General features: G+C 48.9%; 1 protein-coding gene and 1 long non-coding RNA gene across 6 annotated transcripts; both read left to right on the forward strand.

The window, feature by feature from the left end:
• The first annotated feature begins 5,450 nt into the window (after window positions 1–5,450).
• LOC137864195 (uncharacterized) lies at window positions 5,451–15,831 on the forward strand. Of its 4 annotated transcripts, none has more exons than XR_011101363.1 (4): window positions 5,451–5,641; window positions 7,237–12,151; window positions 12,593–12,796; window positions 15,091–15,831. It is a non-coding gene; the product is annotated as an uncharacterized lncRNA (long non-coding RNA). The 4 variants fall into 4 exon arrangements; XR_011101362.1 differs by having other exon boundaries at window positions 7,237–11,803; window positions 11,939–12,796; XR_011101360.1 differs by having other exon boundaries at window positions 7,237–12,796.
• Window positions 15,832–17,360: 1,529 nt separating this feature from the next.
• DUSP1 (dual specificity phosphatase 1) lies at window positions 17,361–20,037 on the forward strand. 2 transcript variants are annotated; one of them, XM_068698070.1, is made up of 4 exons: window positions 17,362–17,842; window positions 17,984–18,132; window positions 18,253–18,472; window positions 19,005–20,037. In XM_068698070.1, the coding sequence occupies exons 1-4, from the start codon at window positions 17,473–17,475 to the stop codon at window positions 19,373–19,375; spliced, it is 1,110 nt and encodes a 369-aa protein (XP_068554171.1). In that variant the 5' UTR covers window positions 17,362–17,472; the 3' UTR covers window positions 19,376–20,037. The 2 variants fall into 2 exon arrangements, with proteins under 2 accessions (XP_068554170.1, XP_068554171.1); XM_068698069.1 differs by having other exon boundaries at window positions 17,361–18,132.
• Window positions 20,038–23,451: the final 3,414 nt, after the last annotated feature.

Consider the following 23,451-nt stretch of genomic DNA (forward strand, 5'->3'; position numbering starts at 1 on the left):
AAGATTTAATTGACACCAGTGGGAGTTTTGCTTGAGTAAGGACTTAGTAGCTGAAATGAGAGATGAAAAAAATCTATCTCACTAGCCCAGAGCTCAGAGAAGAGTCACTGCCTCTGCCTACTCCATGTAATTCTGTTCAGAGAGGTACAGGTAACTTCCCTCAAATCCTTTCAGAGCCCATATCACTTTTTCTCAGTATTCTGCATATTTATTTTCATATGTGATTCTGTTCCTTTACCTCTAGGTACTGTCTTACTGAAACACTGTATTTTTTTTCTCATCCATTGCAGACACTAAAATTGCAAATCATACTTTACAGTCATCCTAATCTGATAATACTGAATACATTTAGTGCATTTACCTTTGTTTTGGTTTTTCCTTTTCTAATTGACTCAGGCCTCCATGTGAGGCAAGCAGTCCTATCTATTTTAACCCTACTCTTGCTAGAATGCAGATGCAGAACTAATCTGTGTGTTTCGACTTCCAGAGAAGTCTTCAGTAAACCTCCCAGACAGGTGATGAGTGTATTCAACTCAATTTCTCACTGGTCTTTAAAGGTCAGTCTTATGATACTGAGAGTTCCTCCATGAGCTAAGTCCTTCATACATTTTTGCTCTTTCCTTTGCCTGTTCTCCACTCTGTCCCCTAATGTAACAGCTGATAATTATGCTCTTTTCAGTGGTTTATCTCCCAGTCTGTTGAAGGTAGGACTTTTTTCTCAGCAGAAGGCTGACTCATAAGGTATACCGCCTGCTATCCTTAGAAAAAATGAGTCACTAATGGATTTTCATTATACATTCAAGTGCCATAGACCAAAATTTTGTCCTACCAGTCTAGTCCTGTGATAGAGTTTTCAGTTTGGTATTTTAGTTATGTCTTAGTAAGGCTCTGGGAAATTCAATAGATGCTGTACAAGTAGCAGTATTTTATTATATACAATGAGAATTCCCTTTAGCTGCAGCAGTTCCATGGTTTCGCTCTTTGTGTGCTGAGTGCTTCCCTAGCTAAAATACAGAACTCCCTTATACCTGCATCATGATATGTTCAGCATCTGTTTTCACCCAACACAAATAGCTTACAGTTGCTTTTCCAGGCTGTGTGAAACATGAGGGGATTAAGGCATGCCTAAAATAATATGAGTACCACTGGTACTACTGGATTACTACAAACAGTCCTTTTGTTTTAGCAACACCAATTTGGCGATCTTTGAAACACTTACTGAAGATTCACCAGTTCTCACAATGTCCCACGGAAAAATAAATTAATTAATTGGAAGCTAAATGCTATTATTTCTATTTTGTGAACAAGGGAATTGAGGCTGGGGCAGATTAGGTTGTGATAAGGAGGCAATGGAAGCATTGAGGATGGAACTGCACACTCTTTTAATGGAACAATACTGTGTATAAAAGATTTTGCTGCATTTACATTCACTAGTATTTAACTCTGAGTGATGTCAATGTGAACGAGCATCTGGCAGAACCTCTGTAAAATTGCAACATAGTCTGCAATTCACAAGAGGGTACCAGCTTTTGCATATCCATATTGTTAAACTGGCTTTTCAGGGTATTTTGGGGAGAGAGGTCTTGAGTCTCTCTGACACCATCAGAAGCTGTTATTTAAAACTGGATGATGAAGATGCAAAAGGGATGCTGTTAGGGTGGTTGCTTTGTTCTTCATTACACAAAAGTGGATATGCTGCAATGACAAGTTTGTAAATCATAGTTAGTTCCGTTCTCACACCACCCAATAACCTTCCAATCTCTCTGTCAACTTCCTGAAGACCTTGGGAAGCTATAATTTGTGATAAAAATGGGAGTTGAAATGTTACGTGTATATCAAAGCTGAAAATTTGTGGCTGGATGACCTTTTCATTTTGAGCAAATGCACTCATTTCCTTTGCATTGCTTACTGTTTTCCTCTGAAGCTTGGCATAATAGGAAATCCTCCACGATTGTTCTCATTAATCAGTGGCTCCATTGTGCCGGCTGCTGTTCCCTTCAGTGAGCAGTGCAGAGCATCTCGGCATGCTCATAATGGAGAGTTGCTCTCTGAGCTGTCAAGCATCAGTGCCCCAGAAACTCGAATGTTTCAGTTCAGCTGTGATGGATGAGAGAATACCACGAGCAGCATGTGCTAAATTCAGTTTGCTGTCAGAATAAGGAAACAGCCCCCTTACTTTCAGTTTAGGGAAAAAAAAAAAAAAAAGACAAAACAAGCACTCACTGGATTTTACGGTGATATTTCCCATGCTTGTGATTAAGCTTAGATGAATAATGAAAATGAAGTGTTCTTAAATTTAGATTTCAGTTCATTTCTATACATGGGGTAATATAATTTGTCATGTTACCGCTAATATTTGCATAGTCATCCGACAATTATAAGGAAGGCCTATGATTCCTTAGGACAAATAACATCTCTAGAAATACAGTCTGAAATGACTAATAATTATTACTAGTACATTGGTTTTCATTTTTGGAATTATTTCTCTTTGTCATCCACTCAAGGGTCAGAAGTTCTGCATTGTGACCATACACCGCAAACCGCAGATAGTGTAGCATTTGGGTACATGCCTCTTGCTAAAATTTAGGCAAGAATTTTGAAAGAAAAGCTGCATTTGCAATACCTTAAACAACTTGTGAAATAATCAGAAAAAAAAAAAAAAAAAGGAAAAAGTTGCCAAAATCGTTTGTAATGCCAACCTGTACTTCGTAAAACATAAACAAAAACACAGTGACAGATTGGTGCTCAGGAAGCTGATGGTTCACCAAGTCTTATCTTTTGCTTCCTGTTGCAGCACAGTGCTGTTGACATTATGTTCCTGCACACGCAGTATGCAAAAAGCTCCGGGTTTGTAATTCGGTGTTGGCACAAATAAAGAATTTTGCTTGTTGCTATTGATTTTCTGCTGCTCTGCTTTTCTCCAATAAAGCTGATGTCTGCAGGGAGCCAGGCAGTCAGTCTCTGTGGATGTTTTACAGTACATCCAGGCTCTTGCTTTCCTATCATATGGCTCTCAAGTGAAGCTTGCAATAAAAAAGACAGAGCAGTGTCCAGAGGACTTTACTCTGTGTGCAACCCATTCTTTATTCAGAAGTTTAAGTCACCAGAGATGACAGAGGGGGCTTGTGTGACCATATGGTTAACAAAAATGGAGTACGAACCCCAGGATATGGTCTCAGGCATTTGTACTGGAGTCAAATCTCTAGGGAAATGAGGTTAGTGGCGGCGATGATGATAATAATAATAAATAATGCACACTCCTCTGGGATCTTGGCTGACTATCAAGACAGACTTCCTGATGATGAGATGCATATGTCTGTCTCCAGTCTCTTCAAGGTATCTGCAAGGCACCATTTTTTGCAATTACAAAGGACCGGGGATGAGAACATGCACCATAAGAAGCAATCCAGGAACATTTGTCCCAGACTTCTGTCTCTGATTTCCATAATCGCTCTCATCTCAGCTTCTCAGTCATTAGCAAGCCAAATCTCAGAACAGCTCTGTCAAGTGCTGACAGCGGTGGCAGTGGCCGCCCAGAGGCTTGCAGGCTTTTCCTTCTGCCCGTCACGCTGCGCCTGGTTTGCATGAGGATGAGACAAGAGGCCCTGCGGTGTCACACGAGGAAGAGCTGGGGTCACTGGACACAGCTCGCTGCTTCTGGAAGGGGCTGGGGCTCTCTGTGAGCGCGTGTTGCTAAGGGCTGGCTCGTGAGCATTGCAGAAGACACCAGCCCCAAACGGCACGGCTGTTGTCTAGGGAAGTGGCTTTCTGCCAGTTGCCAAACGTGACTGAAGCAAGGCCACAGTGACGTTTGTGGCTTTTCTGTTGGCTGCGTTGCTGATGATGCCCTGTTTCTTCAGATAGGAAGGGAGAAGGGCAGCCCCATGGGAAGCACCAGTTTGGCTGCAGAAAGGCTGCTGCCCTCCTCCATAGCCACCCAGTGCCCCCCAGTGAAATGGGACCAGAGGGCTGCCCTTCCTCCCAGGTGCTGAACGAGCCATTCTGGTGTCTAAGAGAAGAACAAGAGGCGTCTTGGGTTGCTGGCATGTCTATGGGAACCCCTTCTTCACTGTTGCAGGGGAAACCAGGCTGAATTCTATTAAGTCATTAAATGAGATAAGCAGATGCTGGCCAGCACAGGTTCCCCCACCACCTAGACCTGTAGCACTCATGTGTGAGTATATTCAGCAGGTATATCACTCAGGTATCACTCATAAACATTACTTCATCTGCTAAAAAGTAAACAGAAGTTGGCAAATATTATCAGTGACATTATAAGTCATATTACCTCACATATGGAAATGAAGCACCCTCCTGTCTAATCCTGTAGTCATCCGAGGCTGGACCGAGTGTTTGTTTCAGTTCTTTCCCCGTGTGTTTGATAACGAAGAAGCGAGTGCTGCCTGGCTCATCCGCTCTGCCTGACACCAGGCGCTGGTTTTCCATTGCTAATGCTCATAATTTTATCATTGGTCTCGTGGCATCGAGCTGTTCAGGTTTAGTCATAGGTACATTTATGATTCTACACGTCTTGTTCAAATAGTACACAACCAATAACCTTAGTTCATGGCATTTCGTATCGATCCTTGCTTTCATAAAGCCGCCATTAGTCACTGTTATAAAAAGGGACAACTCTAGGTTAATTCCCCCTGAGAGCATTGTCCCAGCTACACTATGAGCTGAGGTGGAATTTTTCCTCTCCTAGGAAGGGAGGAAGGTTTCTTGTATGGGATCGCTTGACTGAAATTGTAAAGGAGCTTTGGTACCTAACTCACTGATAGCTCCTGAACACCCAGACTGTATTGAGCTGTCAGATGGGAACAGGGGATGGATGATTCCTTGGACAGTCACTGTGTGTGTGGCAGCTTCCCAAGCCTGTGAGATGCTCGGGGCTGTGATGGTGAGCACTGCTCCATCACCAACTAGCAGAGCCCTCTGTTCTGCCTTCAGGAGAGTTCATAAGACCAAGGGGAAAAGCGTGCTGGGGAGCACTGCACAGGCAGGCCCACCATGGGTGGGAAATTGGATGGGAAACAGAGCAGCTTTAGGACTCCACTGGATACGTCTGTCAGCCCGTCTTTTTCTGCCCACGTAAACACCCAGGCACTGTAATTGCCACATAAACAGTCAGGCATCACTTTTGCCAGAGGATTTTTTTTTTTCATACTTTGCAAACACAGCTCTGGATAACTATCCTTCTCCCGCAGGCAGAGAAGCTGAAGCATGGAGAATCTGAAGGGCTTGTACAAGCCCTGAATGTAGCAAATCACCAGGCGTCCTGATTTCTTCTCACCCATATCAATCCCTAGAATTCACCATCTCCCATAATTAAGCTTAACTCAGAGCCTTATTTTGAGATTTAATTAATATGCAAAGTGCTTTGATCCCCTTTGATGAAAGATTCGATGTAATTCACTAGAATATTTCAAACTAATACCTCTAATTGTTATGCAGCAGTAAAACGGAATATGGATAACTCATTTGCTATTTTTAGGGAAAAACCACTAGAGTATTTCACTCCAGCGGCTTTAAGTTACAGTCATTTTCAAGAGAAGAGCTGTGAGATTTCTGCTGCTGTTGAAACAGTTAGAAAGCGAAGCTTAGCAAACATGGTGTGCCCTGGGATACTGGCTTTGTAGGGGTGAGTTCCCCCAAGAGGGTGACTAACAGCAGGATGTGGGGCATAATTTGCATGTTCTCTGACTCTGCTGCAATCATTTGTGTATTGGAGACTTGAATTATACATTACACAGGAGGTCGCCCAGTTGCCAAGCTGACAGCCCTGCCGAGCAGTGCACAGCCCTTGGATGGGGGCTGCGGGAGGAGGGCTGATGTTATTTCAAGAAATGGTTAGTGTTGGTTCAAAAAGAGATCTCCATGCACGAGGGGACTTGGAAATTGTCACTGAATATTTTGGGGATCTATTTACTCATTCTGCACCACACTCCTGATAGCTCTGACTTTCAGGCTTTTTGCATCTGCTTCTGTTCTCGTCCTGTGGTGAATTTGATGCTGTTGATAGGTGCCATAAATCATCCCAATACACTCCAATGCTCTCCCGTGCAGGAGGCTCAGCGTGGGCAGTGGAGCTTTGCCCTGCTCTGTCTGCTGAGGCTGCCTCTGGTTTATCTTAGGGAGCTGAGCGGGCTCCCTGCTGTCATTGCAGCCAGCTGAGCTAGGTTTCTGCTGAGACAGAGAGACCAGCGGGTGCTATCGTGCTCAGAAAAAGTCTGAGAAAGACACACAGACTCATGTTTATAGATCACCTGTCCAGGAGAAAAGGTGATCGAGGTGGGAACTGATCTTCTGTTCTCACAATAGCAGCTGGCCTCAAAGAGAAATTGTCTTTGTCACATTCATGTTTTGATGAAAAGAATGCTGATCACATATTTTCCCTCTGAAACATATTTTTTCCTGTCAGTACGGCCAGTAAAAAAAAAAAAAAAAAAAAAAAAAGGCAAAAAAGGGAAGTGATGCAAAGCTAACTGACAAGGTCCACCTGGCTCATCGTCAGAGTGGCTCTTGCTGCCGGGCACGCTGCTGTGCTGCTGCCAGGCCTAACAGCCAAGGCTGAGGGCAACCACTGTGTTTTGTGGGTTGGTGTGCTTGCACCGGTCCCAGAACAAAATGCAGGTTTTGGTAGGCGATGTCTCTCTACAGCGTGCTGGCTTCATGAGCTGCCAGCTTGGGTCAGGAGCCCAGGCTGTGGGGCCCTGCTGCCAGCACCACCAGAACAAGGCCGGGCTGGCAGGCAAGGCCTCCTCCCTCCCTGCGCCAGCACCATCCCAAATTCTCTTTCCCAACCCAAGTAATCTCCTTTAGGAACAAGTTTCTATAAGCTGAACTCTTTGCTGTTGGTTTCTTCTGCTTAGGGCTGGTTACTGCTGGAAGAGCAGTGGTAGTAGGAACCTTTTTATCAAAGGCCTTCTTCCAAAACCTGTTTTTCTTTTGGGGCCCATAGGAAATATGTGAACAGTTTTCTTTAGCATTTCCACCGAGAGCTCAGATCTTTTAGTTAAGAATTGTTCATTAGACCACATTCAAGTTTCAGCTCTTTATTTCCTCCTGTGTTTCATAGGGGCAGCTGCTGTGTGTGAAGTGCTTTGAAACACTACATTTGAAAAGCTCAAAGCATCTTATGAACAATCCTGAAAGTTTTTCTGTTTCATTTGTGTCATTTTTTGTGAAGTCACAGGCTGGCTCATACATATCAGCATTCTCTTCTCTTCTTCCCAGGTGCTGATGAGAAACTTAGAGCATTTTCCTATGGAATTACATTTTTCTCTCCCTGTGCTCCGGACAGAGCAGAGTCCTCTGGCTGACCAACAGGGGTTTCAGCACAAAATGTGCTATGACGAGCCATGCTAGATCTGCTTTTTTATTTAAGTCACAAATGCCTCCAAGGCTGGTGTATTTCTGGGTAGATGACTGACCATGTGCCTTGTAAGCAAAGCCAGCAGAAATCAGAACTCCTCTCATCTCCGCCTGGAGCAAAGATCTTCACGCAGTTGACCGCGCTCCTTCTCGCTGAGCCAGGCTCCTGCCTGGTATAATTCAATGTTTTTCCATTGGTTTAATCCACGATTCCAAAATACATTGACCAGGGAGACTAGAAGCTCTCCGCTGCCAACCTCCCCCAGGAGCACTGCCTGGCACTGGATGTGTTTATGCTCTGGTGCTGGGGAAGTGGCCCCACAGTCCCCACAGCCCCATGATGGCTTTGTGTGGTGCCCTGGTGGACTCTGCACTTTAACACCAGGCAAGACACTGGCCCACAGTAGTAATTCATGTATTTTGTCAATGGCACATTATAATAAAAAGTCATCAGTTTCAGCTTAATGTGCCATCCTCCTATTTCTAAGTAAAAGAGAGATCATAAAGTCCTCAGGGAGAGAGGTTGTGAGTAATAGCAGTGGCACAGGGCCTGCAGCCTAGCCAGCATGCCAAACAATATTCCAAGAAAATATTTCTAAGTTACAGAAGTTGTGTAACAGTGATTATTATTTTTAAAGCACAGAGTATGAAGACCAGTTTCTAAAAAAGCAAACACATATTTTTAGCCTTGCTGGTCTCTTGATCCTACACTAATGGGAACCATCTGCGCTGGGACTGGCTGACGTTCCTGGTAAATAACATTTTGCTGCAACATTCCAGATGTTTCAAAGGCTTCTTTGCGAAGAAGTGTTTGTCTCTCTGCCTGTCACTCTCACTTTCTGTCTTTCCTGCCCATGTTTACTTCAGTAATATACATTCTTTTATTAAAACAGCTTTTGTTAAAAATAGCTTGTCAGAATTTTGGCAAATCTTCATTATGATCCCTGCTTGCTAGCTGAGTTTGAAAGCTTTAGTTCCGTAGTGTTAAAGTCTAAATTGAAGACTCGAGAAGGAACCTGGAAGATTTAGACAAGAAAACACAGTAAAAATATTTGGAGATGGATTTCTACCTCACTGTGATCCCCCTGAGGATTCCAGCTATTGAATACAGATACACTTATTCTGGAATTGAGAGTTTTTAATGTGACAAACTGTTATGGAATACACAGATGTACTTTATAGCAACCAGACACTTCCCTACAAAACCTTTGCAACTCGTTATGTAAAAGAATCCTGTGGTTTGCTTTGCTTCCTCTGCTCTGCTATATTCTGGAGGTGACTGCCTTTCCTACGTGAATGAAAACATCCCTACACACAAGGGTCACTTTTTATCCCCGCTGAGCTAAGCTTAGCCAGAAGGGTAGAAAGAAAATAAGGGGATTTTAAACCATCCTTTAGCCTGGCCGTTACCTCTGCCTAGAGTCTGCCCCAAACCTGGTGTGTTACAGCTTCATTAACACTGTAGCTTAGGCTCAGGCACAATTAGATAAGAAGAGATGTGTTTCCAGTGTCAAACCTCCTACTCAGGTCTCTAACAGAGCGTCTGCATCACCAGCTGATGGTACGATCCTCGGCAGCAATGAAGCCTTAGTCAAGTACTCTCCAGTGGGCAAATCATTTATTTTAAAAAACTTTGTCACAGCCGAAGTGTAAAAGCTCTAGAGGGTGAAGAAGAGTCTGTCTTTTGGTTTCTGAAGCACCCGGTGCTGTAAGGCTCAGCAGTGGCAGGGACATGACTATTGCAATTGAAGCAAACTTTTTGCTTCTCCCAGGGACAGGGACACGCGGCAGATCTGAGCGATTGCAGTGCTGCTAGGAAGCTGCCTCTTTGTTCTTTTGTTATCCGTTATCACATTTGTTTCATAACAAAGGCTTCCTGAGCTTGGGGGTTTTGTGTGTGTTAATACTGGTAATATGATTTAAATATTCTGATGATTCATTTTCAGTCCAGTGAGCTGAATCAGCCGTGTAGAACATAACTTTCTTCTCCCAAACCGCTACCTTTTCCATCCTTTCTCGTCATTTCTATAAGAGGATGATTCATGCTCCTCTTGTATTTACCATCTGAGAATGTGCATGATTCCTTTAGCTAATTTCGCTTCTTGTTCCTCTTTTTGTTTTAAAAAATATGAGTGTGAAGGCAAGCAAAGCGATTGCTGATTGATGTGATCTGTCCCACTGGAGGTCCTGGCATGTGAACTAAAAACCTGAACTGAACAGAGACAAAACAGAAAGGAAAAATACTTTGAATTACTGCATTTACCAGAGCCCATACTGTGAAGTTTAGCCTTTGGCCCACATTTCACATGTTTTCAAAATTCTGTGTGTTCAAGCGAGATGTTGTGTTCAAATGTAACTCCAATGTAGTGATCTTATTGTCGTTTGTTTAGAAGAAGCCCCTTTCTTTATTTAGTTATCCTACTCTAATTTGTTTTCTCTGAAGCCTGATCGTAGCTGTGAGTGGCTCAATAAAACCCGGCGGGGGGCTGATTATTGATTTATCTGGTTCCATGAGGGAGCTGCCTGTTCTCAGTAGGGGTGTATAAGAACACAAGGAAATCTTTACAGTGGGGCTCTGGAAAACACCTGGGCTGTCATTCCCCCCTCTCTGCCTAAGACACCGCAATAACGATCCTAAAACCTGGGGGCGTTTTCCCCCCACCTCCGCAGCTCGGACCCAAGGCAGGCGCTGCCATGGCAGGGGGCAGATGCCGAGGCACCCGCGATGCCCCATCCCTGCCACATGTCCCCAGGGACAAGGATGCTTTTATCCACCTGCTTGTGTAGTCCAGGGGCTGACAAACTGGCAGGAAAGCCTCCCTTGACCCTCAACCCCTCTCATTTCAGGGCTCCCCTCACCCCACTGCGTTTACAGGCTTCCTTCTCGCTTAATGAGGAAGGGAGGTTTTTTTTTTACACTGCAGCAGTTGTAAAAAAATACTCTCTAAGAAGCGTCTTAGTGTGAGAGTCCCTTTGGCTGGGCCTCTCTCTGAACAGAGCTGAGCGCTTTGTGCGGCGGCCGAGGTGAAATCACAGCTTGTGACGGGCTCCAAGAGCCACAGTGCGGCTGCCCCCCCCCCCCGCAGAAACGCCCCATGTTTGGGCAAATTCATTTCAGCCAGCTCTGCTGTATGACTTCACTTCTTATTCATCCCTGTCAAGAAACAGTTTGTCCAACGCTTCGGAGAAAGCCAGCACGAATATTTCCTAAACTCACCTGAGGGGAGGAGGTTTCACAGCAAGGCAATGCCTCAGGTTTGGGGTTTTGATAAAACAAAACAGTTTTTTGTGTTTTATTAAGTCAAATGGGGCATGAGCAACGCGGACAGGTCCTGGGTGGCTGTGACAAGGCGTTTCATGGACAAAGAAACGGGTCATTATATGCCTCTCCTGAATTTCACAGTGTGTCCCACTTGAGGTGACTGACGCTCAGAGGACACTGCACCGTGACTCACTCCGTCCCATATGTTCTCATATACTTCTGAAAACAACACAGTGGGCCAAAGTTTGGCTTTTTCCACAGCCTAAAGGTTTTCGTATTCAAAACAGGCAAGTTATTCTCTCCTATGACTAACACTGTGTTTTCACTAACCGCTGTTACACACAAACATCACCTCACTCTATCACATGAGAGAATCATGTCATATTGCAAATATTTTAACAAACTGCATAGCAGAAAATGAATAAGCAGTTCTGTATTTACTGATAGGGGGATATTTTTTAACAGTTATGAATTAAATACAAAGACTGGCTATGAATTAAATACAAAGACTGGCTATAAACACCTTGGAAGCTATACCAAAAAAGCACAGAAAAAATAGATGAACACTGAGACGCAGATGGAGCGTGTGTAATGTAACACACACTGGCATTTCTTTGTGCTTTTATTGCTTTAAATGCTTCTCTATTTTTTATGTCTACCCTTATGAAGTGTACTCTTGGGTCTCCACTCTCCAGAGTCCAAGAACACGGGAGTTGTGATTTTTGATAGCAGAAACCTTACCCCATACAGTTTTATATTCCTGCTTGTTGTTTTTTCAGTGCCATTGGGCAGTGAGGCAAATGTCGGGCTGATGGAGAGGAAACTGGCGTGGGTAAGTCCTGGGAGCACGCCACAAGAGCCCGACATCTGTATTCCTGCCCCTATCATGGGACAGCAGAGGCAGGCAGGAGCACCTTCCGCAGCTGTTAGTCCTGACAGTCCTCAAGCCTTCCACGCTGCCTCTATCCACCCGTGGTTATTCCTGTGTTGGAGCAGTCGGGTACGCACGGGGCTCTGGGCACAAAGCTTGTTCCCAGACAGGGTCTTTGCGCTGGGGAAGTCCCACGGTAGCAGGTTGTGCTGGCTTTGCAGACCCTTGCACCAGCAAGCTGCTGGGAAGATGCAGCTGTGGTGATGGAGAACAGGTTTGGGCTCCCTCCAGGACAGGTAAGGAGATGCCAGACTCTGGCTGTATCCCTGCCTTAATGGGCACAACCCAAAATAACCCTGACCAGCCCCTCCACCTCCCTGATGGTTACTGTGTGCCATGTGCATTTATGATGCCTTCATCTCGCTGTAAAGATAACACAGATAAGGAGAACAGAAGAACAACCTGCAAATTGCAGTGCCTCAGCAGCTCTTATCTCAATCTTTATGAGAGCTGATGGTTCTGGGAATTGGAAGCTCATACATAGTCACTGCGCCCACAAAACACTGACATCACATGACTGGCAATAAACCGTGGCTCACATTTCTGGAGAGCAGAGCACGCCTCTCCCTGCCTCTCGATGCAAGGTACGTCATTTGTTTTCTATTCAAATTCGCCCTCCTCCCACAGAAGCCTTGCCTCGCCATCCTAGCCATTAGACAATGTTATTGAGAAAACACTCGCTCGGGCGGTAGGAAGAATAATTTCCCATAAGTGTATTTTGCTATAGATCTACTACCTTTCATCTTGAAATATGAGAACCTTATGAATACAGTGATTTTATTGAATAAATACCCTCATGCCTGGTGCATGTCATGATTCATAGCAGATTAATAGAAGCAATTAAATATAAGATTAAATTGCTTAAACCATTTGCCCTACTAAGCTGATCCTGGTGCTGAGAACTGTATCAGTGCCACTAATTCCCAGAGATTTTCCTTCGGAGGCAGTTATTTAATGATTTTGAATATCAAATCCATGGTATCCCAGACTGGCTGCCTAATGCCTGTAATCATGTTAAAACGCAGCACTAAGCAACTTGCCCAAGGCACTTCAGTGAGTCACTGGAAGAGAAAGCAGAGCTCCTGCCTCGCGTTAGCTGCTCGAGCAGACGCAGAGACACTTGCAGAATGACGATGGGGGACAATCCCTGCGGCAGACTTCCCAAATGCCTTGGGTTTCAGGCCATGAGGTGCCATATTCTGGGCCCTGGGACAGCCACACACACACAGGTATTAGGTTATATGATGCCAGGCTCGCTGTCTGGGCACCTCGGCTCGTGCAACTAAGTGCAGCTGCAGAGCTGATGGCAAGCCCCAGCTGCAGCGCAGGGCTGCCTCGGTGGGCTGTCGTGTTTTGGAGCCAGCAGCCCGCAGCCCTGAATTACAAATACAGCAGGGAAGGGCCCGAGTGGGGAGCAGGGAGCCCAAGGAGGAGCGTTAGGGGTGCAGGATAGGCAGGCAGGCACCCACCACCCAAGTGTGGGCTCTCACCCCTGAGCCTGTGAGCAGGAGGCAGCCACTGGTCCAGGATGGGCCGGGAGTGGAGAAAAAGGGTGTTTTCCCATTCCTCAGTTGGACATCTATACCCAAGACATGCCCTCAGTGAAAATACCCAGGCTGCTCCCCAACCACTTTGCACTCAGCAAGGACCAGTTGTGCCTCCGATGTGGCACGCAGAAGTAAGGCCATGCACAGCAGGTTTGCAGGCTGTCTCCAGCAGTGGGGCAGAGCCCCAATCTGGCTTTTGTGTTGTCTGGGCTGGCCCTTCTGCCTCCTTGGTCCCCCTCCTCATCACCTCTCGCATGCAGGATCTGAGGCACCCTGAGCTCAACAAACCCTGGCAAAAGGGCTCAATCGCAGGATTTAAAGGCATTAAAAATGCTGTTTTCATTGCAATATGACTCATCGGTAATTCTATATTGTTCATACGCTGTTTGTTGTAACCTTTCGTCACTGAATCCTTTCTGTGTCTCATCGTTCTTTTTTTTCTGTTCTTTCTTTTGCTGACTCTCCCTCTCTGCCCCTATCTTTCCTTTTTCCTTCTGTTTCTTATGACTTTGTGCCTCTGCAAAGTCCAAATATTTACAAAAGGAAACGCTGGGTTGTGAAACTGAATTCGGAGAAAATGTTACACATGCAGAAGAAATGCATCCAGCACGGTTTCCAAATTTTCCCACATGAATTTTTGTTCTCTGTCTCAAGTGCTGAGGCTCGGTGCTCCGTATCTTTATTCAGGCAAAACTTGCACCGAGAGCAGTGAGACGCAGGCTGGGGTCAGGTCCAACGGTGCTGTCATCCTGGGTTGGCTGGAACGGTTCAGGGCTGATTTTGGCCATGGGTGACTGGTTAAAAGGCCCGAGCAGCCAGTTTTACCGGTTAACCAGCTTGTGCAATGGGCCAGTTCCAGGCTAGGGGTTATCTACGCTTGTCACCAAGTTGCTAACAAATTGGCACCGGTGTCAGGCCGTGCAGAAGCTGTCCGCAGCCCTCAGTTCATCCCCTCGCAGATAAACATCAGCCAGGCTGCACCAGGAGACCCGCAGCCTCTGAAGGAAGCCGGCAAGGTCCCCGGCCGGGCTGAGAAGACGACAGCGCACTCAGCTACGGCATTATGATGAAATTGTCAGGGAATTATTTTCCCAAGAAGTCCCTAATCCCACGAGCGAAGGATCACACTCATGGGCCTTTCATGTCGTTATGGACTTGTAAATATTTTGGCAGAGTAACATGGGAACTGCTCAGGCCCAGGGAATAAAGGAGGGCAGCAACGCTGCAGCGGGTCCCATCTGCTGCAAGAAAAGCATCGCCTTGCACCCCCACCCTCGGGGGCAGCACTGCGTCGTTTCTATTATTACCTTTACAATGTCATTGTGGCCCAAGTGCAAACACGGATTTGTTTTGGAGGAAGGGGTTAATTTTGTCTTTCCTGCCTTTTGTTAAGACAGGAAATCAAGCCCTTAAGAAAGTCATTCAGGTCAGGCTGAGCTCCTAAAAGGCACTTCAGTCCTGCTTTGTATTTTCCTTTCCTTCATTCTTATGGCAGGTTTATTTAAGAAAAGAAAACAAAAATAGAGTAAAGCAAGGAAATAGCTAGTCCAGGATTATAAGTGATTAAATGCACACTGCCACATGTGATTAATTTTTTTCTTCCTGATTTGCTCTGGGTGTAAACAAGAGCAGATTCAAAAGTCCCGTAATTAAATAAGTCCATCAGAGAGCGATTAGCATCGCTGCGTGCTCTCGCAGAGGCAGATTCCCCTTGCGCAAAGGTCTCGGCTGAACATCTTCCCTGTGCTGGCTTAGAGCAGCCGAGGCACCTGGCCCAGGGTGCCCGGCCCACATTCGATATTTGCACCAAGCCAGCTGGCAGCACGGATGGCACGGCGGCTGCCACGAGAGCACGATGCCTACCTGCGCAGGGGGCACCCATGGCAATGTTGTTAAACTTGGGGAAAACTGAGGTTGCCAAACAGGAAAAAAACAAAACAAAACAAAACACCTCAATCTTTTAATTTTCTGTGTAGGAGAAGAGTTTGGGACAAGAAGAGAAATACTGTCAGCAGCACAAGGATACCCCCATCCGTGAGCCAGTGGCCATTTGCACTGACAAGGCACCGGTGGCACAGCACATTAAAATACCACTTTCCATTAAAGAGTTTAAATCCACGCTTCCAGCCCATGCTCCCGCTTCTGGAAGGCTTTGGGCTTGCTGGAGGAGCTCAGCATCCTGATGGAGTCCCCTGGGAGAAGGACGGTGCCTGCTCAGACCCATAAGTTTGGGGCACGTCACGGTCTGAGGTCATCATCAAAACGAGGAGAAATGCAGTGAGAAAAAGTGATGAATGAAGGCCTGCCTCACGGCCATCTGCCGTACCACTTTCTGCTGCGAAAAGCTGGCAAGCCGTCAATCATCGCTAATTCCCACTGCTGGGCTCCTCAGCACAGCCTGGGATGGCTTTTTGGCAAGGTCACCAGAGCTCAGCCACGCATGGTGCTGTCACAGCGATGCCACTGCCAGCTGCAGCACAGCCCATGCGCCCTGCCCACGTGTGCGTGGCACGGAGAGACTGGTGTCACCCACCAGCTGCTGGGGGCTGTTCACACCCAGCAGCGGGCTGTGGACCACCAGAGGGTCCCAGTAACAGCGTGGGTGACCGCGTGGTCGAGCGGAGTTGTTTCCCGGCACTGAAGCATATGAATGTTTCTCCCGCAATCTGTTTCCAACCCGCTGTTAAAAGAACAATAATAAATAAATAGAATGAAAAGTGCAAGCCAGTGTTTATTTTTAAAGGACATGTTTAAAAAAAAACAGATCTGCTTTGAGGCTGCAGTTCTGGCAAAAAAAAAAAAAAATCAAAACAAAAAAAAATGAAAGAAAAAAACCAACATTGCTCAGCAGAGCAGAGCCATCCCTGCAGCGAGTGGGTGAGCTGGGGCCGATGCTCGCTCGGCTGTGTCCATCCCTGTGTCCCCTCCTCCTGGCCACCCGCCAAGAGCCTGGAAAGCCCTGGAGCGCTCGGCCAGATCCAGAGGTGTGCTGGTTTGAGAAGGCTGGAGGTGGCCAAAGACTGGTGGAAACTGGTGGAGGAGCAACTGGGAAGTTCGAGAAAGTTGACAGCCGGCAGCCCACGAGGCTGGGAGAGCTCGGAGCTGGGAAAGGCAGCCTGAGCGGTGGGAGGGGACCCTGGGGCAAAGGGGTGCATGGGGAGGGCTCCTCTGGGAGGGGAGCAGCTGGAGAAGAGAGGTGACAACAGCTACCTGCTGCACGGGGTGAGCAGGGAGCAGCACAGCAGGGGCAGGAGGTGCTGGGGGAAGGAGGAATTGCTGGAAAGGGGCTGTGGGAAAAGGGTCGAAGCCGGGGATGGTGCTGGGGGCAGGCGGAGGCCAGGGCAGAGTGTGCCGGGGAGCTCATAGGGCCGGGGAGAAATCGCGAGGAGACAGGGGAAGTGAAAGCGGCGCTGCCTGGAAGCTGCGTGTAAGAAACACCCCAGTGTTTTGGTGGCAGCTGGTCGCCCACGGGGAAAAGACAACTTTTGGGAAGCGCTGATACACTACCAGGGGGGGAAAAAAAAAACAGAGCTCCAGCTGCTTCATTGCCCGTTACCGGGCCGCCCTAACATCTGGGAAATGGAAAACAAAGCACCACAGATTTTTTCCTCGCACACAAAACGTGAGAACAGCTTCTCAGAGACATTTACATACCAAATGCACTCAGATACCTGTCCCCGTGTGCACACACTGCCGTCTCCCTGTGCCTGTACCTGTGTAATTTGCCTATGCACGAACCCAAATCACAGAACCGCTGCGCCAGCACCAGGCTCGTGTACACGCGTGCGCTCACACGTGCTGACAGGCGTGTGCGAGGAGCGCGGCCACGCACACAACCCCCCAACCCCCCAACCCCCCCGCAACCCTGCGGCCCCCCGATTGCCGTGGGGGGGCTGCTGGGGGGCAGAGGAGCCACGCGTGTCCGCAGGCGCGTGCACACCCTTGGGGACGTGTGCGGGTGCGCGTGCACGCGCGTGTGCGCGCTCCCTGCGTGCCCGCGCACGGCTGGGTGCGGGACCCCACGGGCTGGGTGCGGGACCCCACGCGCGCTCACACCCGCGCCCCCCCCCTTCCCCCACGCGGTTGTAGCCGGGCGAGCGCGCGCGCGCGCCCAGCGGCCCATGACGTCACAGCGGCGGGGCCGTGGCGCGCCGCCAAGGTGACGTCAGGCGCGGGGCGGCCCCCACGTGACCCGGCCCCCATTGAGAAAACGGCGGCGGCGGCGGCGCGCCCCGATATAAGGCTGCGGGGCCGCGCCGTGCCCAGCCGAGCCGCGCCGCCCGGGAGCGCTTCGTTTTATTTGTATTTTCGGGTTTTTTTTTGGTTCTTTTCCTCGCTCCTCGGGGCCCGACCGAGCCATGGTGAACCTGCGGGTGTGCGCGCTGGAGTGCGAGGCGCTGCGGGGGCTGCTGCAGGAGCGCGCCGCGCAGTGCCTGGTGCTGGACTGCCGCTCCTTCTTCTCCTTCAACGCCGCGCACATCCGCGGCTCCTGCAACGTGCGCCTCAGCACCATCGTCCGCCGCCGGGCCAAGGGAGCCCTAGCCCTGGAGCACGTCGTCCCCAACGAGGAGCTCCGCTCCCGCCTGCGCCAGGGGCTGGTGCACACCGTGGTGCTGCTGGACGAGCGCAGCGCAGACCTGGAGCTGCCCAAGAGGGACAGCACCCTGCTGCTGGCCCTCGGCACCCTCTGCAGGGAAGCCCGCGGTGCCCGCATCTGCTTTCTCAAGGGTGAGTGGCCGCCCGGGGTCCCTCGGGGACGTGGCCGCCTCCTCCTCCTTCTCCTCCTCCTTCCCCGCCGCCGGCCGCGGGCTCCGCTCGCCCCCGGCCGCGCAGCGCTCACCCCGCGCCCCTCTCCCTCTGCCCCCGCAGGAGGTTACGAAGCTTTCTCGGCCGCCTGCTCCGAGCTGTGCACCAAGCCGGCCGCCCCCACCGGACTCAGCCTCCCCCTGAGCGCCAGCAGCGCCCCCGGCAGCGCCGACTCGGGGTGCAGCTCCTGCGGCACCCCCTTGTATGATCAGGTGAGTGGGGGAGATGTGTGGGTGCCGGCACCTTCCTGTGCCCAAGGTGGTGTTGGGGATCACCATGGGGAGCTGTCCGAGCGGTGCTGACCGCTTGTCTGTCTGTCTGTCCGCTTCCAGGGTGGCCCCGTGGAAATCCTGCCGTTCCTCTACCTGGGCAGCGCGTACCATGCCTCCCGGAAAGACATGCTGGATGCCTTGGGGATCACGGCGCTGATCAACGTCTCGGCCAACTGCCCCAACCACTTCGAAGGGCACTACCAGTACAAGAGTATCCCGGTGGAGGACAACCACAAGGCGGATATCAGCTCCTGGTTTAACGAGGCGATTGATTTCATAGGTAAATGAGCTCTCTCTACTGTTCTTTTGTCTCCTGTGGTGTACCCTGGGAGTGATTTTTTTTTTCCTTTTTTTTGGGTGGGGGTGGTATTGTCTTCCTCAGCGCAGCCTCATTTGAGATAGGGGAACCTTTGTTGCATGGGGATAAATGCCCAGAGACTGTTTCCATTAATTTTATTCAGCTGAGAGGAATAATCTTGGCTTTACAAAACTGTTTGAGATCTTGAATCAAGAGGCATTAGTCTTGCAGAAGAGAGCTAGTGAACTTAAGCGGATCAGTATTAAAGTAATCTTGCGAGACTGCTAAAGTGACCTGGAGGACCTATTAGTATAATTGGAATTGGAGCCCAGAATGAGAATAGCTAGAGTGCTGTTTCCCTCAGGACAAAGGCTCTCTTTGTCTCGAAAGCACTGGGCTCACCTATTCGGCTAAGGAAGGGATGGATTAAAGACATGTAAAACGGCAGGCGCTGCTTTCCCACCTCTGGAAGCCGTGGGACTTGTTTGCCAACTGTGTATTTTAATTCTTTCAGACTCTGTTAAAAACGATGGAGGAAGGGTGTTTGTGCACTGCCAGGCTGGCATTTCCCGGTCAGCAACCATCTGCCTTGCTTATCTCATGAGGACCAACAGAGTCAAGCTGGATGAAGCCTTTGAGTTCGTGAAGCAGAGAAGGAGCATCATCTCCCCAAACTTCAGCTTCATGGGGCAGCTGCTCCAGTTTGAGTCGCAGGTCCTTGCCCCCAACTGCTCAGCAGAAGCCGGGAGCCCCGCTATGTCGGTATTGGACAGAGGAGCATCGACCACCACAGTCTTTAACTTCCCAGTCTCCATCCCCGTTCACACCTCGTCCAGTGCTTTAAGCTACCTTCAGAGTCCCATCACCACTTCCCCGAGCTGCTGAGAGGCAGGTGAAAATCCAGTCAGAACTCAGACGTACTGTGTCAGAAGTGCAATAACTGTGGGGACAGTGTCATCGGTCACTTGTGTCTTGTGGGGAACCATCCGTGCATCCCAGAACACTGTCACGAAGAGGAGCTCACCTGATGCCAGAGAACTAGGTGTTACAGACTCTCCTGCTGTCTTCTAAACCCAATATCTGGATGCCTACGCAAAGAGCTAAGGACGCTGTGTTATCCTGAGCTGTTCCCCCTTGTCTTCTGTTTGTCCTAAGCCTGCTGCACATTCAGTAGTGTGCTCACCAGTATTCCCATTCCTGGACACTTTAAGCAACACTGATGCTGTCCCCTCTTATGACAATCCTATTTATTTATTTTTACATTAGAGCATTGTTTTGCCTTCATGAACTTACAGTTTCATTTCTAGAGAAACTAAATACCTCAGCATTTTTTGGTACTGTAATCCTGTGTATATATCTGTCAGCTCTTCTTGTTTCCCAAGCACTGACATGAAAGCACCAGGCGCGTGCTTTTTTGAGTTGCCAAGGGTTGTATGTTTGATTTATTTATGTGAAATAATATATTTCTTCTTATGAAGACATAGTTTTGTTACGTGACTATAACTTTTTTTATACAAACAGAATAAATTATGGTATTTCTATTGAAAGCTGGATATGTTATTTAAAGTCTTGTGCATCTTACTGTCCTAAAACTTCTTTACAAGCTCCCAGATAACAAGCAAAAAGTCAGTCTGAATTTCTAATGGTGTTTGGCCCCAGGTAATGCAAATTCCTAGGGTCTTGACTGAACTAGACAGAAAAAGGAGTTTAAAAGCAACATACTTGACTAGAAACTTCTGCCATTTCTTAACCTGAGTTCTTTGTCCCTGTATAATTATGTGCTGTGGCAAACAGCCAAGGCCAGACTCTCAGCTGTAAGGTGGCTTTGGCTGCAGTACTGGCAACAGAGCTGTAATAGTTCAAACCAACTGAGACCTGAGCAAGGGACTACAGGGGAGTTAAAATAGTCCTCTCCCAGGAAGGAGGAAGAAGCTTCCTTATTGCTTGTTTACTTCAAATGCTTCAAAGGTTAAGTCTAAAAATTAACCTGTTGCTAGCTGATCTCTGGTGCTGCTGAGTTTGTGCCAAGGTGTTTTCTTTTTCTGTCTTGCCTCCTTAATTCCTTTTTGCAATTCAAAGCGCCTCTGATCCCTACAGTGAAATATTTGGCTGGCAGTGCTATCTCTGGAGATAAATCAGGGCATAACAACAGGCCAGGTTACCAGCAGTCATCTAACTTTTACCAGTGGTCGTATAACTTCTTACACAGACCCAAATAAATTCTCTGGCTGCAGATTCCCACTAGACCGGACTTTTCCCAGCATTTAAGCTGAGGCAAGGAGTTTTATCCAGCATGACAAAAGGCAGGGAGACAAGCCCTAACTGGTTAGTGCTGCTGGCAGCTCGTGGGCAGGAGCTGCGGGGCGATGGTGGCAGCAAATGGTGCGGGGTTGGTGCTGTGGATGGGGTGTGACATCCGTGGGGTGCGTGGGGGGAGCAGCGCTGCTGTGACATGTCCTTACTGGGGGCAGCTAATGTGGAAGAAATGCAGCTGGAGGCTTGTTTTTAAAGCAAGTTGGTGGTGGCAGTGCCAGCTAACTGGACGTGGGGGGGCACTGGGACAGCAGATGTTCTGGCTCTGCATCCACGCCAGGAGGAAGCTGCCCGTCCTCGCATCGCTGAAGTTCAAGGAGTCACGTGCTGCTTTTGCCCTGTCAAAAATGGATTTGCTCAGGCAGATAAGAGCCGTTTATGATTCTTTGTGCAATATTAAGGCGTCCTAATCGCTACAATCCAAAGTCTACGTTTATAAATGAGGGTCTTTAAGCACAAAGCAGCTGCAGCCCTGTCACGTAACCGAAGGCGTGCTGAGCACCACAGCCTCCTGCTGAAACCCTGCAAGTTACCTGGAGTGCTCGCGGTGCTAAATCCCGGGCCCCTTGAAGCGAAGGTGCCCTTGAAGGCCGGGATGATGCAGCGCTGCGTCTGAGAGGCTTCCACGTGCGCTGCTCCGCAGACGCAGCTCTGTCGTCAGCACCGCGCTCCGACCTGACGCCAAGGGATAAAAACAAATGGAGCAGCTAAAAGGGAAGCGAGGAGAGCTCCCCAGGCTCCAAGAACCGAAGTTAAAAGTCGTCTTTCCGCAGTGTGAAGCACCTCAAAGCGCGCTGTCCTCCCCCAAAGTCTTTCTCTTCCTGCAGAGCCTGCAGAACCCCTTTCTTCCTTGCATGGAAAGTCCCTGGGCAGGTTGTGCTGCTCCATGGGGTCGCACCCAGCGCTGCATTCCTCGTAAAATGCACAAGGCTCTTTCTGGAAACGTGAGCCTTTTTTTTTTTTTTTTCACCTGCAGCAAACGGTGGAACAAACTTTCACCTTCAAAGCCAAGCAGAGCTCGTTCAGTGGAAAAATACAACCTTGGCAGCCCTGGCCGTGCAACTGATAAAAAAAATCCTGCCTGTTAATCACAGTTCAAACAGAAATCCGCTCTCCGTCAGCCGGGGGAGGTTGTTTATGTGTTTCTTGGAACAATAAAACTCATTACCTGGCAGCCGATCAGCTTTATAACCTAAGCAGGCACCTGACAGAGGGGCACAGAGAGCGGCTTCAGCACAAAGCCGGGCTCTCGGAGCCAGCCGCTGAGGGCACCCAGAGGCGCTGTCGGCTCGCAGCGACCTTCGCCGGCTCTGTCGTGACCCTCCTGCTGCCACCTGAGTCCTGCGGTGCTCCCAGCCCCCAGATTCCTGCAAATCATCTGTGAACAGGATCGTGCCCTGATCCCAAAGTGCTCCTGGGCCATACAAGTGAGGGATAAGGGGGAGAGAACAGGCACCAGAAGCAGGAGAGGTGCAAGCGAGAGAGCAAACGCCACGTCAGTGTGCCAACGTGTCCGCTGGGGGAGATGGACGGACATGGCCAAGCTGAACTTTGCTACCTGTGCACATGCTGGGGGGCATTTTCCCTTCTCCCCCCTCATTTATTCTCCCTGGTTGGCCAGAGTTTGAACTCCCGCTATCCCGGCTCCCTGCCGTGCTAATAGGGCTCAGCTGAGCTCCTGCCCCCCTTCTGGGGGCCCGAGACCCCCCGAAACCAGGCACACAGCGGGTGTATGTAGGGCTTAGGCTTATATAAACCCATAATTATACAGTTGCATATGTCCCCATGGAAACCACGAGGAGTTTCCCTTTGCTGAGGACGGCAGTAACATCACTTCCTGCTGCTGACACACCAATTTGTCACAAAGTGATAAAAAGACATTTTTTTGCATTTCGGGAACTGGCTCCCGGCCTCGTTCCTCCAGGCCAGGAGCCGCTCGCCCACCCCGAAGGCAAACAGGAGGCATGGATGAGAGCCCTTTGGGTCCCCAAAATGGCCAAACAAGGAGGGCAGCTGGGTGCAAACACACAAAGGACGGGTGCAGCAGCGTGAAGCCCATCGCACGTGGTGTCCCAGCTGCGAGGGGCGGGCGCAGGCAACACAGGACCCCCGTGGGGGCACAGCACACGAGCAGCACGTAATGCCCCCTGCAAAAGGCAGTACCCGGGGGATGTGGTGTACCCGGTTATCACGACAGGCAGACCCAGCTCCAGATTAGAGCGTCTGGGGTAATCCCCTTGTCTCAAAGCTGTTGCCTTTCTTTTGTAATCAGCGCTCTGAGAGGTGCTGGGCGCACGGCTGCTTAGGGACTGTCCTGCATTAGTCACCCCCGTATCCGAGCAGCAGGGCCACAAGGCTGTGTCGTGCATTTAGGTTCAAAAAGAACATTACATCCTGATCATACACAGGCAAATCTAAGTTGCCCAGTTACCACCTCCTTTTTTTTTTTTTTTTCCCTTCTGGCTCCAGGACCGCAGAAAGGGCATTTGGAAATTGCATTTCAGTGCAATCCTGGCTTTCCCAAATCTGCTCCGATCCAAGGCTGTAGACGGGTAGGGAAAACAGTTAAAACCCCGGCTAAAACACCCATGCTGAAAGAACAGATTATTCAAGCTTTGTACTATGTGTGGACACATTTAGCCTCCCTT

The sequence above is a fragment of the Anas acuta genome, chromosome 14 (assembly GCF_963932015.1).
Source record: "Anas acuta chromosome 14, bAnaAcu1.1, whole genome shotgun sequence".
NCBI classification, from domain to species: Eukaryota; Metazoa; Chordata; class Aves; order Anseriformes; family Anatidae; genus Anas; species Anas acuta.

Coding starts and splice junctions, on each gene's coding strand:
- DUSP1 (XM_068698069.1), top strand. CDS start 17,473: ATGGTGAACCTGCGGGTGTGCGCGCTGGAGTGCGAGGCGCTGCGGGGG. Junction 18,133..18,252: donor GCACCCCCTTGTATGATCAG/GTGAGTGGGGGA, acceptor GTCCGCTTCCAG/GGTGGCCCCGTGGAAATCCT. Junction 18,473..19,004: donor CGAGGCGATTGATTTCATAG/GTAAATGAGCTC, acceptor TAATTCTTTCAG/ACTCTGTTAAAAACGATGGA.